Genomic DNA, 19710 nt, shown 5'->3' on the forward strand with positions numbered 1-19710 from the left:
TCTCTTGGTCTCTGGCTCTGTCTTTTTCCGTGTCTTCCGTGTCTCTCTCTCTCTCCTTTCTATCAGTCTCTGCCCCTTCTCTGTCTGCATCTCTCTCTTTCCCTTTCATAACATCCTTAACACTTAACAGCTATTTGAATGACTATATCTCTCTTGCTATTCAGTAAGTCTTCCCCCCCCAACGTAAACCAAAAGCTACAACCAAGGGATTGGAGGTGGCAGTGGTGTAGTGATCCTGACCAGAAAACTGCTGTGCTTTGAGGAGTTAATGATCCACATAACTGTTAACTGAGGTAGGCCCAGGCCTGTACTGTGCTGCACTGTGCTGCACACAGTGCTGCCTTTAGGCCTGTGTTGCGCTGCACAAATCCCTTGGACACAGGATAAACTCAGCCAGCTCATTCTAACAGAGAAACCCGCAGTCAGCTCCCACTTGGTGCCAGGGATTATGCCACCTGTGTGTCCTTGCCTTTATCTAAAATTGCAACAAGAAGTTCCTTTATGAATAGAGTTGTTTTCTTGTAAGAAAATTATATAACAGCTGGACTGACCAAAAAGGAGGACCTTCCCTCCATGGACAGAATCTGCATAACATACCATGGGAAAGCCATTCAGGCTCTATCTGATACTGCATAAACAAGGGGTTCTCAGCATCTGAAGGGACTGTTGTGGTTTTGGCATTATTTGGCCATAACATTTACTTGCTATCATAGAATCATAGAATGGTTAGAGTTGGAAGGGTCCTTAAAGATCATCTAGTTCCAACCCCCCTGCCATATTGCTCTTCTTATTCTGTCTTATTAAAACAGACATTTTATTAAGTCATTTGTTGTCAGGGCTTTCTTATTGAGATCCAGAAAGATCCCTGCACCGTCTCTTTCTCCCCTCTCCTCCCCACCCCTCAGTGCAGAACAGGGAGTGATTCTCATTCTGGTGGCAATTCTTTCCCATGTGAAACTGCCATAACAGACATAACAATATCTCAGTATTCACAGGTGCAAGGCCAGGATAACAACAGCATGAGAACTACAGGGGTAGAAACAATGCTACTGCAGCTTTGGAGTGTGTAGTTGAAAGGTTACACAGTCACAAGTAAAAATGTACCATTCTCACACATGCTATTCCTTTTCTGAGCATCTGTGATTGCTTTTGCACATCATGAGCTTTCTGTAAAATCTGACAGCAGGCAAAGGGGATTGAAAACCAGTGGTATTTTTGGCTCATATTCAACTGGAAAAATAATGCTTCACTTCAGTAATTGCATGCCACCAGTGTTAGTACCACCAAGGAATTTTTTTGAATTCATGGGTTTGTCCAGCCTGTGTTCCCCAGAGAACAGTGGAAAGAAACAGGCTGACTCTCCTGCCTAAGAACAAAAGAACAGGAACAGAAGTAGGGAGACCTTTGTGCTTGGGTGATATCTGACTGTAAGCTAGCAGAAATTCATGATATCAGAACCAACCTGATGATACTCAGTGGAAGACCTGTAGTTTCAAACTACTCTCCCCACTCTGGCCTCCCCTATGTCCACCTTCTTCAGAACAGTGAAGAAGGGCAGAGGTCCTATTGCTTAGGGTTTGGTTAAGTTTTCTTTTAATATATATTATATAAATATTTATATAAATATGACCTTCTACGAGTACATAGGTGACAAAAGGAAGTCCAGTTGGAAGCTAGTAACTAGCAGTGTACCCCAGGGGTCAAAATCGGGTCCAGTCCTGTTTAACTTCTTCATTAATGATCTCGATGCTGGGGCAGAGTATACCCTCAGAAAGTTTGTTGATGACACAAAACTGGGAGGAGTGGCTGATATACCAGAGGGTTGTGCTGCCACCCAGAGGGTTCTGTACAGTCTGGAGAAATGGGCTGACAGGAACCTCATGAAGTTCACCAAGGCAAAGTGCCAAGTCCTGCTCCTGGGGAGGAACAACCCCATGCCTCGATATATGTATGCTGGGGGCCACCCAGCTGGAAAGCAGCCTGGCAGAAAAGGACCTGGGGGTCCTGGCGGACACCAAGTTGAACATGAGCCAGCAATGTGTCCTTGCGGCAAGGGCCAATGTCATCCTCAGCTGCATTAGGCAAAGCATTGCCAGCAGGTCGAGGGAGGTGATCCTTCCACTCTCCTCATCACTGGTGAGGCCACACCTGGAGTCCTGTGTCCAGTTCTGGGCTCCCCTAGTATGAGAGAGACATGAACATACTAGAGGAAGTCCAGCACAGGGCCACGAAGATGATTAAGGGACTGGAGCATCTCTCCTATGAGGAAAGGCTGAGAGAGCTGGGACTGTTCAGCCTGGAGAAGAGAAGGCTCAGGGAGGATCTCATCAATGTATATAAATATCTGAAGGGAGGGTGAAAAGAAGACAGAGCCAGGCTCTTTTCAGTGTTGCCCAGTGACAGGAGAAAAGGCAGAAGCTGAAACACAGGAGGTTCCATCTGAACATCAGGAAACACTTTTTTACTGTGAGAGTGACTGAGCACTTGAACAGGTTGCCCAGAGAGGTTGTGGAGTCTCTGTCCTTGGAGATATTCAAAAGCCGTCTGGACATGGTCCTGGACAACTGGCTCTTGGTGGCCCTGTTTGAGCAGGGGGGTGGGACAAGATAACCTCCAGAGGTCCCTTCCAACCTAAACTATTCTGCGATTTAATAAATAAATAAATAAATAAAGTGAACATGTATCCCAGCCTAATACTGAGAGCATGTTTTGAATGGAATGCATGCCAATGCTGAACAAAGTCATATCAAAGAGACACAAGTTCCTGGTGATGGTCTGCCTTTGGAGGGTATAGCAAGGGATGGGAATCAGCTTCATTCCTGCCCAGTCTTTTTAGGCATTTTACCTCATATTTTTGCGATTCCACTGGCTCCCTGATGGCTTGTATACAGAAAGGGGGAGAATGAGGCCAGGTTGTGATCCTGCTTGGCCAGAAGTCACAGGGGCTCCTTTGTTTTGGAGGCCTTCAACCTCATGGCCTTGGCAACGTCAATCATTGTGCAAAACAAGAAGAAAAACATGCTGTTGGGAAGGATGGGGAGAGCCTGGCCTTGCAAGGGCCACCACAGTCACTTTTCAAATACCAGCAATGACATGCAACAGAGAAATAATCCTTTTGCTTTGGGGGAAGAAGCCCAGAGGCAGCAGAGTGCAGTGACATTTTCTCTGCTACTGCAAAACACCAAGGCAACGACAACCAGAAAGATCTGGATGAATGCTAAAGGTTGAGGCCTTGTTGGGAAGGCTGGAATCCTACCCTACTGACTATGTCCATCTTTGGAGAATGTTATAAACCCTCCCTGTTTTATTCTATAGTTATTTGGCTTGACAAAAAAGATTAAAATACTACTGTCCACTTTCTAAGTGGAGCATGACAGAGGTGAGAATGTATTAATCCACAGTCTCTGAGCTGTTGCTCAGTGGACCTTAGGTTTGTTTCCCAGATGCTTAGCTCCTGACAGCAGTACAACGGCAGGAACCTTGCATGGCTAAGGAGTGACCCATTTTGGCTGTTGGGGTGCAGCACCCCTAGGCTTTAAGTGGAGGGAGCCCAGCTGAGACAAGAGTTTGGGCCGGAGGGCACAGGCAAGAAAACATCCAGAGGCATGTTGAACAGAGAAATCAAATTACCCTTGAAAATAATGATCAGGGAAATATTCCGGCTGTCACAGGGCCCTCAGAGCACATGAATGCACACAGTACCTCCACCCCAGGAAACACAAGTCCCATAATCTTCCTAACTCAATTTACATCTTGGAATCTTAAAATTATTTAGATGGGAAGGGACCCCTGGAAGTCTCTAGTCCAACCTCTCACACCAAGCAGGGCTAACCCCAATGCTAATGCTAATGTTGATCAGGTTACTCAGGGCCTTGTCTCATTTTGATTTCCCCAGTAGGTCGCAACCTCCTCTACCCACTCCCACCAGTATACTTTATATTAGGCTGCCAGCCTTGATAGTATTAAAAAGCAAAACCTAAGTATTTATCAACAAATGCAGTACAACTCTTTTTAAAACCATTCATCCTAAAAAAATTGTGAATTTTTCCTTTAAAACCCATTATTCCTCATTAAGGGACCAAAGAGTAGGATTGGGGACAAAAAAACAGTACACTGCATCAATGCTGACCAAGGTGCTTTCTGCTGTGACACCCATGAGATGACTAATAATAAGCTCTGCACTGTTCCAGGAGAAAAGTACTCTGTTGCCAAAAGAAAATTTAAAAAAGGGAATGGTAGTCTGATTTGCCTTGCTGCTTCCAAGATAGGATAATTTTCTTGGAGAATATGTTAATTTTCTTAGAATAGTCTTCTTACAGTGAACTAACATGGAGTATCTTCTCCACTGTAACCATTCTGGTCAACATTCCTACAGAGACAAACTCTTAGACAAGTTAGTAATGTCATGACGAAACAGACCTGGGAGACTAAATCCCACCTCTGGTTGAATTCAAGGCATGAAGGGATAGATTGGCGCTTAGTGGAGATTGTTTGATGTAACTTGGTTCTCATTTAGAAGATTATTCTTTCTTAACATTGTTATAAATGTGTATAAACATATAATTTAAAACTTACCATTTTTGCAAGTATAATTCTTAAAATTATATAAGTGAAAGAGATAATACATGGATATAATAACATGTACAACTGCAATGAATAGCATGCATTATTTCTAATAAGTAGCCTTTCGGCTACTAAACTGCATGTTTCAAGGTCCAAGCTACTTTTCAGCTTTTTGAGATCAGGGTGAGATTTAACTTGGTATCTGAGCTTGGGAGGCATAAATAATCCTACTTCGGCCTATTGTGGGGTCTTGCATCTCTGAAGCCTCTGGTGTTAGCCACATCTGCAAATAGGAACTGGAAGTCTGAGTCAGGTGCAGAGCCCTTCTGGACTGATATCCAAGATCCCTAGGGGAGCATGAAATCTTTATCTTAATCCATGTTTTCTTTTCTTTGTGTAATAGTCACTTTCATTGCTGTACAGTAAGATGAACTTGAAAATCTGCATGGAGCTTTATTTTTTAACTACTTAAAATTGCTGAGATGCAGAGGCAACCATGCACAGAGGAAGTGGTGAGCATCTCCAGTAGCCGGGGGGAGGGGGGGGGAAACACTGCATCGCCTAGGTACAGCCTAGACCCCATTGGCATGTGGTGATATAACCCCAGAGGGGTGTTGCATGCAATAACTGGTACGCACAGATGCTTACAGCCCAATTGTCACCATAAGAAGGGCAGGTTTAAGCAGCACTGCTGATATCAAGGAAGGTCCCACATTTTGTGCAGTACTGACCTGCTCTGGCTGTTGACATGCTCCCTTCTGCTCTGGAGACCCAGCCCACCCCAAGTCCCCTACACCTACATTAAAAGTTGTCACCTTGCCCAAGGACCTCCAATGTAATAGGGTGCAGCTAATAACTGAACCAAAAAGAGATATTCACAAACTTTCTTCCGGCAACTAAAGAGGAAGGGAAGAACATGCAGATAATAGATAAACCTCCAGCAGCCCCCCAGGGTGTACCAGTAATGTCTGGTAACGTTACTGATTGGCTGATCATGTGTGTTAGGGCACCATAGGGCAGTGGATAAGGTTCTGTGATTGCCTGGTGGTTTTGTATCCCCACGGATTTTGATGCTTTCTTTTATTCATCTGCGCTCTTCTGCACTGGGTGGATCGTGGTACGATGACGCTATTTCCGGGTGCTGGTGAGGCGGCTGCGGGGGGAGGGGGGAGGGATTAGAACGAGCTGGAGACAGAGTTGCTTGGGTTGAAAATAATAGCTGGTTTTGGCCCTTTTCATGCTCTGGAAATTCTTCCACCTGGATATAAAGAGAAGTGGGTTGGGGGATCGCAGGTAAGGTAGACGGGCGGCAGCTAGTGGTAGTTGTGAGAGGCAGCTGGTTGTGTTGTGCGGGGGGGTGGGGGGTGGTGCGCGCGTCTGAATCGAGGACGCACGCCCGAGCGCGAATTGGTAAATGTGAAGGGGATGGGAGTGTCGGTGGGTGGTTTATTGTTAATTTGTCTATTTAGCTGACGGTAGGGGGAGTGGGGTGTGTGTCTTCTGTGCATGACCTGGGAGGTAACACAGAGGAGGATCAGGTAGGGAGTGGGGTTGTATCTTGTTCTCTGGTATCCTCCCCTTGCATTCCCTCGGGTTGCTGTGAAGTCCTTGTTTTACTTGCAGTCTTCTGTAGCACTTTGTTCCTTCAATTTGGAGTGTGTGATGGTAGTTCAGATGGGCTTTAATGAAACTTCCACCTGAGCAGTTGCATGGGAGGGGAGTGATGCTCTTGCATCTTTCATAAGCATGTGTGTGCCTCTGGGGAAAAGGTGAAAGGACAGGTCACTGGGGAAAAAGCTCCTAGCTCCAAGATTTATCTTTAGCAAACTTGTAGATTCTGACTTACGAGGGGAATGCAAGTTATGAACACACCTTTCATAGGTAGCTTTTTGGACATCAGCAACACCAAAGTTGTCAAAGGGTCAGACAAGTTTTGACAGTCTCTCCACAACATCCTAGATCTAGGCCCCTGGCAAACAGCAAACTTCTCTAGCTAACAGATCAGGTTGGGAGGTGGGTGTCTTAGCCCCATAGCAGGGAGTTGCCCACTACATCACCCACCGCTTCCTCCAGGTGGTCTGGAGAGACTCACTACCTCCAGGAGGTTGACACACTAGTATGGCTTTGTGAATTGTATAACATGCATAATAACCTAGCAATACATATACTGAAAAATACCTGGGTGCTATACAGTGAGAAGATCTAGTGATTTCATTTTGACAGCATTGTATGAATGAGAGGCTTGCAACACTGAGATATCTCCGTTCAGCCAATGCTGCTGAAGTAATTAAGTAGGAATACTTCTTTAGATAATGGCAAATGCGATTTGTTAAAAAGTAACTGAAGGTTAGCACATAATTCCTAGAAAGCAATAGATGCTTTATTTATGTTTTTGATTGTATACTTATGTTTTTGTTCAGGCTTCTTGGTAGAGCCAAAGTTTTGGGTTGCGGGTTTTTTTTTTTCTTGCTGTATAAGATTATCATGTTCAAACCATCAGTTGTCTTGCAAATCCAAAACCAAGGGAGAGTGAAGTATTCAATACCATTTAACACTTAAACAAAAGAGGGAAAAAAAAACCCACCAAACAACCCCCAAAAGAAACTAGTGAACTGAAACTGATATTTTGCCTCTGCTTCAGAACTTCCTGAAAAGTGTTACTCTGAGCAAGTCATGCTTATAAAAAGAAGTGCAAAAAACCCAACCTGTAGAACTTCTTTGCTTTGCAGATGATGATAGTTGTATAAAATATAGTGCTAAATATATGATATAGTTCTATTTAGTAATTATGCAAGAATGAAATGTAGATGTAACCCTGAATTTCTAGAGCTATACATGAAATTTGAATGTCCAAGTTAATCTGAAACAACTATGACTTGATTCTTCAGTTTCTCCACCTGTTTTTGAATATGCTGAGAGGTGAACAAGTAGCCTTTCTCCTCCAAAAATTAGTTTCATCATTTGGAATTCTTAAAGTTGGGTTGTGGGGTGTTGGGGTTTTTTTGTGACACCTTAGGAAGAACTACGTTTTTGTACTTGTCATTACTGAATTGCTCATAATAGTTTATGTTGTGGAAGATAATGTTTAATCAAATGGAGAAATGTTATCTATACTGTCAGCATACAAGAGCTGTGCAAATTATAGCTGGCAGTTATAAATATGTATTCTCTCTGTCATGTTGACATGATTAGCCATGACTGCTTCATTCATGCTAACAAGGTCAAGCTGGTAATCATGCTGCTGCTGTTGTACTCTTTTGTAAACTGATAAATAACAAAACAAAGGTAACGTGGACTGGTGTAAAAATGGAGGAAAAGTTGTTATTTTTGAACTGAGGAAAAAAAGCTACTAAATTTTTCTTCCCATCCATTCAGAAATAATTATTGGAACATACACTAACTTAAAGCTCTTGTGTGACTGGTAAACCATGATTTGAAAAATACATCTTTGGTTGTTTCTTCTATTCCTCAGTACGTGTTAAAATGTCTATAACTGTATAATAGAATGATGTAAAGATTGTATAACAAGCTTTTAATGTTCTGAGTCATTGTCACAAGATGAGTTTTTGAAATTACTTAAATTCAAATGAGTTTGAGAAGATCAAAAGCACATAATCATGGTAAGTCTCAAATGAAATGCATTATTATCTGTTTGAATCCATGTGGTCCGAACAGTAATGGAGTCTGACAACATGTTCTAAAACAAAGCTTTATTGAGGCAATAGGAAAGAGGAGCATCAATGTGCCCATGCAGTGACTTACCCAATCACTGATAGCAAACACAGGTTCATAAGCAATGCCATGGCTCCATTGGACTGACAGGGACATTTGGTGTCCGGGTCATCAGTAACAGTCAATTATGCAAATGCCTTTTGAATGTAGGTGAGAGTTGTGCTGCCCCTTGGCTCTACCAATGGTAGTGTGATTTGAGAGAATTGTACATTATATGAATAATGTGGGCTGCATCCTACCTACACTGACGATGATGGTCAGGGGGAGGGTGTCGGCAGTCTATCTACACTGCCGATATTGGTCAAGGGGCAGGGTGTCACTTCCACCCCTTGATTCTCTCAAATCATCACTTGATGCAGAGTTGTAGACTAGGGTGTTATTTTGGTGCGTCATTAGCTATATAATAAGCTAGGTGAGGTTGGTGTCCTGACACCTGCGGGGTATAAGTTACACAGTCAGAGGTCAAAAGCTGGTGCATCACGAGATGGGTACTGTAGAATTACCTCTATCAAGTATCAGTTGTGTGGGTATCCAGGAGGTGATTACTATGGCATCTTACCAATTGCTACGAGAGAGGCTGCAAAAGAGATTACAATTCAGGGTTAGTATCCGCTTATATCTAGTGGCCCCCAACCTGGGTCAGGGAGTGGCTTGACCTCAACTGGAAAAATACTTTACAGCACAATCTACAACCCCATCCAGTGATATGGAACAAAACATAAATGATGACAATAAAAAAGTTAATTATAAAAGGTACAGCCAAAATCTTTTGACAACTACCCTGAGATCTGGGAACCAAGAGATAATCCATGATCACAATTTGCCAATTCCTCAATGAGTATTTTTGGTTGTCACCTGATACAAGGGCTTTAGTTGTGCCTGGATTTTCTTAAGGCCAGTCTCAATGCATTGATCTTGGTTGACATAGACACAGCAGGTAGTATTTACTATTGTGCAAATGCCACCTTGTGCAGCCAGCAAGTAGTCTAAGGCTAGATGGTTTTGAATGGTAGTCTGTGATACTTGAGTGACTTCTTGCTGCAGAGCTTGGATGGCATCTATTGTTACATTTTCTATATTTTTCCAGGGAAGCAGAGAGATTGGCAGTTGCTTTCTCCAGCTCAGAGACCCCTAGTTGAGAAAGGAGGACCTCGGCAAATTGGTGAAATACAGGTCTTTGCTCTACCAAAGGGCTGATCTATGCTGATGTTGCAGGGCAATTGTGGGCATGGGTTGCGTCAAGGTTTTCTTCAACATGCATCCCAGGCACTATTTGTCCAAGTGTGCAGGTCCCCTCCCACCTCTGTGTGAGTTGTTTTTCATGGCATGATTGCTGCACAGCCAGTATAGGCCGGGGGCACCTATTGTGCTAGGGTCACTGCAGCGAGTGGTGTCTTTCAGGCAATTGTCAATATTGGCATGGTAGGTTTGCATGGTGTAAGATGGACCTTGACACATGGTTTGTAGCTGATCATGGGATGGATCATAGCCCATAAAGTTCTGAAGGATGTAGAATTCTGATTTGTTTTTCACTGAGGTGGCAGCGGGTAGTCAGTGGTTGAGAGATTAGTCTGAATAGAGTAACATCTGACAAAAGTTTTAGGTGCATGGACCCACAATTCCACCAATACTAGTATTCCCACCACAGGAATTCCTTGGTGGCCAGATGCAGGATGTTGTGTACAAATCCCACAATAAGTTCCCTTTCTAACATTTGCCAGCGCCTGAGATGTGCGAATTAACAAATTGTTAATCCCAACCAGCAAGGCTCTGGTGGACTGTCCCTAAGAACAGTATCCACAGCATATTCAAAATTGGTTCTTGCACAGAAGAACCAACAGTAGTACAAGTAAAACAAATGCAATGTAGTAGGAGGATTTTTCCAGGTTGTTGTGGTTTAACCCCTGTAGGCAGCTGAGCACTGCACAGCTGCTCACTTGCTCCCCCACCCAGCAGGATAGGGGAGAGAATAGAAGGGTAAAAGTGAGAAAACTCATTGTTTGAGAGAAAGACAGATTAATAGGTAAAGCAAAAGCTGTGCACATAAGCAAAGCAAAATAAGGAATTCATTCACTACTTCCCATTGGCAGGCAGATGTTTAGCCATCTCCAGGAAAGTGGGGCTTCATTACACATAACGGTTACTTGAGAAGACAAACACCATAACTCTGAAGGTCAGCCCCCCACCCCCAGCCTACTTGCTGGTGGGGCAGGGTGAAATGCCTTGTTGCTGTGCAAGCACTGTTCAGCAATAGCTAAAACATCAGTGTGTTATCAATACTGTTTTCATTACAAATCCAAAACATAGCACCATACAAGCTACTAAGAAGAAAACTAACTCTATCCTAGCCAAAACCAGTACACAGATGGGTCCAGTAGCCAGTCTGAGTCGGCGGCTCTGGGCTCGTCATGGATATTACCGCTTCCTGAAATCCAAAATTGCTTCTAGGACAGCCTGAAGGGGTGGTCTGTGGATCTAACATTGAAATTTGGGCCCCGGTGTCCATAACAAGGGTGACTGAGAGCCAGTCATTCATGACAATTTCTAATTGGGGCTAGGACACGGAGTAAGCAAAAAGGGTATGCCAGAAAACAGGGCTAGGAGGCAGATCTCCATCTGGCAGTGGGCACCTGCCCACCAGTTGTCTGGCAGTACCTTGCGGGGATGCTAAGGGGTTAACACTGGCTTGCTGGGAGGCACTGCAAGACTTGGGGTGGGTGGACCACCTGCTGATGGCCATTCAAAAGCTGTAACAAAACATTATTCAGCAATTTATTAATTTGTTGGGAGGGGTAAACCCAGTTTCCAGCAGGAGCTGCCTGAGGTGGTCCCTCTCTGTCTGGCTGGTGGAGGTGCCCTGTCCTCTGCCCAGGTGAAGATTCCTCTGTATCTGACCGCTGGGCACAGAAGCCATTGCCACAGCACCCGCCCCTGCAGCCAGGGTGTGCAGAGCCCATGGTCCCCTTCACTGAGGTAAGTTAGAGCTGCCCCAGTGTGCCAGAGACTCCTGAGCCACTCCACCCAGCTTTCCCCCATAGGGTTGGGAAGGGGGTCAGGGTTTAGTCCATGGCCAAAAATGTCCCTGCCCCAATTATCATCCTTGTTGTCCTTGTAGATAGTGGCCCTAACCTGGGCCATTTTACTGGGATGATCTCTTCAGGCCTCAAGGGCCTGATGAACCAAGGAGGCTAACTTATGCTCATCCCTCTTGGCCCCTTGCTTAGCTTCTCCTGCCTGTTTGAGGGTGCCATGAAGCCCAGTAACTTCAGTCTGGGCAACGCTGAGGGCACAACTCAGGAGGCTGATTAAGGCTCCCTTGCCCTTTCCTTGTTTGCAATGACTGGCCTTATGCCACAGTTCAAATTCATCCCTCATAGCCTGGGGATCTGTTCAATTATCTTGGACCAAATCCTCCTCCCACTGGGGGGAAGCTCCAAACTTGCTCCTTTCCTAAAGCTTACAGTAGTTGTTGGAAAGACTCTTATCCTGTTTGCGATACCAATAATGTGGTCCAGACACTAATGGAGTCTGACAACATGTTCTAAAAGCTTTATTGAGGCAGTAGGAAAGATGAGCAACAATGCGCCCATATGGTGACTCACTGATAGCAAACATAGGATCACAAGTGATGCCATGCCACTTGGTGTCCAGGTCATCTGTCAGCAACAGCCAACCATGGAAATGCCTTTTGAATGCAGGTGAGAGTTGCGCTGCCCCTTGGCTCCACCAATGGCAGAGTGATTTGAGAGAATCATACCTTACATGGATAATGTGGGTGGCAACCTGCCTATGCTGTTGCTGCTGTAGGTCAGGGGGCAGGGTGTTGACAGTCTGTCTACCCTGCTGATATTGGTAATGGGGCAGGGTGTCAATCCATTATGTGGATCTAGTTTGGATCTTAAAACCCGTGTTGAAAACTGATGTAGTCTCTGTGCAGGTGGTACAACTGACATTTGTTATGATAATCTAAATTTTTCTGGGAAAAGACACACACCCCACCCCTCCCCCATATGGAGTTAAACTAAGTGTCTCTAGTTTCATCCAAGTGGTGTTTTAAAAGTGTAGAGAAAGGCATCTTCAGAATCAAGGAGGGCTGAGAGGAGTTGTTAAGATTCTTGAGCTTTCAGTAAACAATTAAGTTGAACTATTACATTTAGAAATTAATGCTGTATTGAGGCAGGCATCATGCTGAGATGTCCATGGTTGCTCTTTCCCTTTGGATGCTTACATGCAGACCTTTAGCTTCACACATCATTTATGATTTCATTCATGAATGGAGGATTGTTCTGAGATGGGAAAAGCTGATGACTGAGTTTTCTTTTTTAAAGTTGGATCCTCTCCTGTGGGGAAGATGACTAATAGCAAAGACTACCAGAATACCATGAACACCAAAGGACAGTTTCCTGGGCTGATAATGTGGAAGCTGTAAATTAGGTTAACGCTCAGTGGTAGCATCTTATGCTTTTATGACCTTCTTTGGCTTTATTGCCAGTTGTGTGTGGCAATCTATACACAATACCCTGATTTTTCTCCTTCTAAAATCAGTGTTACTACCCAACTGTATTTCTTCTTTTCATAGAATATGTAAGACTGCTATAAGGTCTCCCTGGAGCCTTCTCTTCTCCAGGCTGAACAACCCCAGCTCTCTCAGCCTGTCTTCATAGGAGAGGGGCTCCAGCCCTCTGATCATCTTCGTGGCCCTCCGCTGGACCTGCTCCAACAGGTCCATGTCCTTCTTGTGCCGAGGGCTCCAGAGCTGGACACAGTACTCCAGGTGGGGTCTCATGAGAGCAGAGTAGAGGGGGAGAATCGCCTCTCTTGATCTGCTGGCCACAGTTCTTTTGATGCAACCCAGGATGCGGTTGGCTTTCTGGGTTGCAAGCGTGCATTGCTGGCTCATGTTGAGCTTCTCATCCACCAGCACCCCCAAGTCCTTCTCAGGGCTGCTTATCAAGCATGATATCCTGCTCTTGTGAATAGCTAGTTCCTTGTATCCAGATATGTTTTGTGATCTTCCTAAATTTAAGAATGGAATCTAATGACTTAATTTCCAATTTGCTACTGATGCCGAGCAAACATTGTGCTTTCATATAACAGACTAGAAAAGCTTATGTCAGGTCTTTCTAGAGAGTCATATGAAGGTTATAGTACTGACTTTGAAGCTCAAGTGATAAAGGCATTGGCAAAGAATTAGCAAGCACCAGTGTTCAGCATCACAGTCCGTGAGACTGTTTCATGTTCTAGTTATAATTATAACAGGAAACACCTTAACTGGCAAGACACATCAAAATGCAGGACTTGAAAACAAGACATATGGTAAGAGAGTGTAATATTCAAGTGTGATACTATGACTGAGGTGCATGATAGGGTTGGAGATAAGTGAGCTAGAAGACAAAGAATATAAGTAGATGGGCATGCACCCTGCCATCACAGATGGCTTTGGTTGTTTCAGACAACCAAGTATGTCCTTTATTTAAAAAAAAATGCTTTTTATGAATACCCTCTCAACATGCTTCCTGTGGCTAGCAGACTGTACTATTGTTTTTTACTAGTAAGTTGGTCTCACAGCGGGTTGGAGTATCTATTTGCAGTACTCTTCAGATGGTGATAAAACATCAGACACTTTCTGAGCCACATGGAAAACTCTTATCCTTCATTGGAGGGTTGCTGCATCCAGGAACAACTTCGTCAGTGCAGTTTATCTCCTCTGATTCTTAGGCAAGTGGTAACTCATCCTTTCCAACAAAGAAGAAAACTTGTACATGTTGAACTATGCATAAAACCACACTAAGCAAACACTGCAAGTGTACTGTGCAAACTTTAATGTCAGGCACTAAAGCCACTAGCTGTTGCTTTGCTATATTTTTCGGACGTGAAATAAAAGTCCTGTAATGCCTGTCACTTAGTATTGTAGGTGAAATGAAGGTGGCGCATTCATGCCACCTTGGTTGGATGGAGCAAATCAGTTAAATATCAGTTAAATGGTAGTTAAAATTATTTCTAGAAGTTCTGGTTCATGTTCAGTCTGAGTACACCCTTAGAGCTGTTGATATATCTAGCTCCTTGTTTTGAAGTGATGTAACTTACTGAAAATGACAAAAAGAATCCCAACAAACTCAAACCACAAACCTTAAGGTTCACTCTCCTCTCCCACCTGCTTGCTTATTTAAAAAAAAAATCCCCAAAACAATTGAAAGGATATTTTTAAATAGTTCTTTTATCGCTGACTATTATCTGGATTTAACCATCTGCTTCAGACTTGACGGGAACTTTTTTTTGAGCTGTGTTATTTCTAGCACAATCATTAAGTGCAGTAGAAAAGTGTTCTAATATTTTTGTAAAATATTATATATTAAAAATATATAACATTTTATATATGTGTTATATATAAATATATTATATATATAAAATATATAACTTAAACTAATAGACCAAAAGTTAATATTGACATGTATCCAAGTATTGGCTATTTGCCAGGGATGTCTGTGGTGGGTTGACCTAGGCTGGCTGCAAGGTGCCCACCAAGATGTTCTATCACTCTGTCTCCACAACAGGACATGAAGAATATATGATGAAAAGCTTGTGGGTCAAGATAAGGGCAGGGAGATTACTTAAGAATTGCCATCACAGACAAAACAGACTTGACTTGGGGAAATTAATTTAATTTACTGTCAATTAATTGTAACAGAGCAGGATAATGAGAAATAAGAACAACTCTAAAAAACACCTTCCCCCCCACTCCTCCCTTCTTCCCAGGCTCAGCTTCACTACTAGCTCTTCTACCTCTGAACTTCCCCGAGCAGACCAGGGTGATAGGGAATGGGGGTTGCGGTCAGTTCATAACATTTTGTCTCTGTGGCTCCTTCCTCCTCACACTCTCACATCAAGATCTATTCCTGTTTGGAGGGGGAAGTTTCCATTGCCAGACATAATTATTCCAAGCATACCAATAACGCATTTGCCCTGGGAACTGTTCAACCAATTCGAACCGCAAAAAATGCAGCCTATCATAATCAAAATTGCCCACCTCAGGCCACTGTTGGCTTACGATTCCAAGGGTGCTCAATGCAGGCCAGGTATCCTGATGCAGTTCCAGTGCCTTTTTCTTAGATAACCCCTGGGTTCCATCTGGTTTTGACTAATTGGTTAGCAATTCACCTAAAGGTGTCCATTTATCTATACTATGTCTGGTCCCCATTATTATTAACTCTCACCTCCTCACTGCAAAAAAATGATCCATCCAGCTGCTGCGCTCAAGTTCCCCAGGTGAACTCACCTTTTGCTGTCAGTGGGTCATTGACTCACAGGGGATCGTCGTGGCTGGTAGATTCAAGTGAGTTGGCGAAGTCCCTTCTGGGGTGCCAAAACTGTCACAGTATTCTTTATCGCCGACCAAGGAAGGAGATGCAGACACCCTTAAGTATAGAATTACAAAGGGAAATTCTTTACTGCAGTGTGCATGCGGTGCCCCAGCCTAATTCTGAGGGACCCTAATCATAAGTAACACACTGGTTATATAGAATATACAGGCGGGCTATCTCCCAGTTACAGTCCTAAGCTTATCTATAGTCAGCCGATCCTTCACGTGGCTGCGTGATCAGAGACAGTGGTCTGGGCTGTCTCATCCTTTGTCTGCTACATGCTCAGAACCAGTTTCCATGGGTTTGTTATCAGGCAAGATTGTTGTAACTAGCTGAGCTTTCATGCTTCAGTGTCTTTCCTCCTTGAGTTCTTGGAAAGCTCACTGAAACTAGGGTAAGGTTGAGTGACCTAAGTTTGTACTTTTCTTCACAGTGGGCTCATTGCTCAGTGGGGCAGGGGACCTAGTGATCAAGGACATCATAAAAGTCAAGTTACTCAGTGCTTGTTTTGCTTCAGTTTTTACTGGTAAGGTCTGCTCTCAGGTCCCTGAACCAGCTAGCATGGTTTGGGGGAGTGAAACAGTAGCACAGTACAGGAAGAAAGAGTTAGGGAGCACTTAAGCCAATTGGACATATACGAGTCCATGGGACCAGATGGGATGAATCCAAGCATGCTGAAGGAGCTGGACAATGTCATTGAGAGGCCACTGTCTATCATCTTTGAAAGGTTATGGCAATTGGGGGAGGTTCCTGATGGCTGGAACAGGGCGAACATCACTCCCATTTTCAAGAAGGTTAAAAAGGAGGATCCAGGGAACTACAGGCTAGTCAGCCTTACCCTCTTTTCCCATGAAGATTATGGAGCAAATCCTCTTAGAAACCATTTCTAAAGAGGTGAAAGACAAGGTGATTTGGAGCAGCCAATGTGGCTTTAGCAAGGGCAAATCATGCCTGACGAATCATCTTGTTGCTTTCTGTAATGAGGTGTCTGGCACTGTGGAAGAGCGGAAGGCAGTGGATGTTGTATACCTTGACTTTAGCAAGGCCTTTGACACCATGACAGGACAGTATCCACCCTTATTCTATACCATCTATGTCATGCCTAGGTCTTACACTTTTCAATTAATCATGACCACTTTTCCTGTCTTTAAGACAGATATAGATATACACACACAGAGACAGATATCATTCCCTTAGTCTATGGGCCATCCTTCTAAAATGTCCATTGAGTTCATTTAGTCTATGACTTTCGGCTTCATCTGTCATAACAGTCTTTCAGGGCAGGAGAGATGGTGTGTGGTGTTGGATTGTTGCATGCTGCATCTGGAGCTTGCAGATGGTGTATCTGGCATGGCCCATGCCCACGGTTTGTGGGTTGAAGATGTCGATCTCAAGGAAGTTGCTGGGCACCAGCTGCTGAAGCCAGTTCTGGTTCCATCACTTCACTCAGTTTCATCAAAGTTCATTCTTCATTAATTTGGGTGATTCTTAATGTAATACCATTGATAAAGCATATAGCAACCATAGTAGTGATGACATATAGTGGTAATTAGCAATTAACATCATACAGTTTAATTCATTGGCTGTTCTTACCCAAACTCAAATCCCCTTGAGGTACACATTGGACTTCCCCATCCTTCTGCATCACCCACCAAGTGCACCCAGGTCCTTGAGCAAAAGCAATCCCACAGATGGGTTTGCCTTTGCCCGTGGAAGGAATAAACCAGACTCTCTTCCCTAACATATTCTTCATGTGCTTTATCCCCTTCCACAGCACGTAAAAGTTCTGATTGGGCAGGGCCAACTTGATTGGTAGATCTCCTGGTATTAACTAACCAGATGGCCTTTGCTAAATGTGTATCTCAATGTTTTAAGGTCTCACCACCCATTGCTCTCAGTGTAGGTTTTTAATTGTCCATTGTATCGTTTTATTTTTCTGGAGGCTGGTACGTGACAGGGGATGTGATATACCCACTCAATGCCATGCTCTTTGGCCCAGGTATCTATGAGGCTGTTTCAGAAATAAGTCCTGTTGTCTGACTCAATTCTTTGTGGTGTGCCATGTTGCCATAAGACTTGACTTTCAAGGTCCAGGATAGTGTTCCAGGCAGTGGCATGGGTCACAGGGTATGTTTCCAGCCATCCAGTGGTTACTTCCACTATTGCGAGCACATGGCACTTGCCTTGGTGGTTTTGTGGCAGTGTGATATAATCAGTCATCCAGGCCTCCCCATATGAAACCATACTCTGCCCTCACTGAGACAGTAACAGGAACAGCCACCAGAAAAAAAAACAAGATCAAGGAGATGCTGTATCCTCCCCCAGGCTGAAGGCAGTAGCTTAAAGGAGAGGGGTGAATGGACGCAAGTCCACGCTCAGGGCAGCAGGCAAACCCCCTCCTTGCCCACCCCACCTTCCCAGGTGCCTCTATACAACAGGTATGAGGCTCTGGATTTGGAAGGTCAGTCAACAAATGATGTGGATGATGGTCCATCTACACCAGAGGTGCTGCCAAGGTCAGAAAGGCCTACCCCGTGTATCACAACCACCTCCACGAGGAAGAAAAGGCAGGTTATAGTCGTAGGTGACTCCCTTCTGAAGGGAACAGAGGGTCCAATATGTTGGCCAGACCCTCCTCTTAGGGAAGTCTGCTGCCTCCCTGGGGCCCAGGTTAAGGACATCACCAGGAAACTTCCTAGCCTGGTACAGCCCTCGGACTACTACCCATTACTGCTTTTCCATGTGGGTGGCGATGAAGCCGCAACGCGTGGTCCAAGGGAAATCAAAAGAGACTTCAGGGCCTTGGTAAGGGAATCTGGAGCACAGGTTATTTTTTCCTCTCTCCTTCCAGTTGTGGGCAGCGACACTAGAAGAAACAGATGGGCCCAGTCTGTCAATACATGGCTCTGTGACTGATGTCACTGACACAATTTTGGGTTTTTCGATAATTGGATGGCCTACACGGCACCAGGCTTACTGGCATCAAATGGGATTCACCTTTCTGAAAGGGGGAAGAGGGTCTTTGCTCACAAGTTAGCGGGGCTCATTAACAAAGCTTTAAACTAGGCTTGAAAGGGGAGGGCGATGATACCAGGGTTGCCTGTTACAAGCTGTGGGATGACATGCCAAGGTTAGAGGGACAGGGTGCTCGCGAGGGCCCTCAGCCTGTAGCTCTGCGACGTGCTGGCTACACTGCAGCACACTTGAAGTCTTACAGAGATGAGCCGGGGCTCCTGAGGTCATAGGAGCCAAGAGGGAAACACCGGTGAAATACCTCAAAGGAATTAAGGGGTGTTCCTCTAAGAAGGTGACAATTCTGACAGCCCGGCTGAAGTGCCTCTACACCAATGCACGCAGCATGGGCAACAAACAGGAGGAGCTCGGAAGCTACCGTGCTGCTGGAAAGCTACGACCTAGTTGCTATTACTGAAACTTGGTGGGACGAAACCCATGACTGGAGTGCGGCTATTGATGGCTACAGGCTGTTCAGAAGAAACAAGCGAGGAAGGAGGAGTGGAGGTATTGCCCTCTACATCAAGAAATGGATAGAGTGTGAAGAGCTGTCTGAAGAACAGCCATGGGCAGTTTGAAAGCCTATGGGTAAGAATTAGAGACCGAGGCAACCAAGGGAACCTTCTTGTGTTTAGTGTCTATTACAGGCTGCCTGATCAAGGGGAGCCTACTGATGAAGCCTTCTTACTCCAGCTACAGGAGGCATCGCACTCGCAGGCTCTTGTCCTGCTGGGGGATTTCAACCACCCCGACATCTGCTGGAAAAGTAACACGGCGAGCTGTAGACAATCCAGGAGGTTCCTGGAGTGCCTTGATGATAACTTCTTAAGCCAGGTAATAGACAGCCCTACCTGAGGGGATGCGATACTGGACCTGATGGTCACCAAGGCAAGTGAGCTCATTGGTGATGTCAAGATTGGAGGCAGCCTGGGCTGCAGAGATCATGCACTGGTGGAGTTCACAGTCCTGAGGGATATGGGTCAGGAGAAGAGTAAAGTCAGGACCCTGAATTTTAGGAAAACAAACTAACAGCTCTTCAAGG

General features: G+C 44.6%; 1 protein-coding gene across 2 annotated transcripts in view; it reads left to right on the forward strand.

Moving 5' to 3' along the window:
- Positions 1-5740: 5740 nt before the first annotated feature.
- Positions 5741-19710, forward strand: part of LOC141735527 (zinc finger and BTB domain-containing protein 5-like) — a 44754-nt gene continuing 30784 nt past the window's right edge. Inside the window, exon 1 of one of the 2 annotated variants that reach the window (XM_074568484.1) lies at positions 5741-5856. In XM_074568484.1, coding sequence (XP_074424585.1) covers positions 5801-5856 — 56 coding nt within the window. In that variant the 5' untranslated portion in view covers positions 5741-5800. The remainder of the gene's footprint in view (positions 5857-19710) is intronic. The other variant, XM_074568487.1, reaches the window with a different exon arrangement.

Source organism: Larus michahellis, chromosome W (assembly GCF_964199755.1).
Source record: "Larus michahellis chromosome W, bLarMic1.1, whole genome shotgun sequence".
NCBI lineage: Eukaryota > Metazoa > Chordata > Aves > Charadriiformes > Laridae > Larus > Larus michahellis.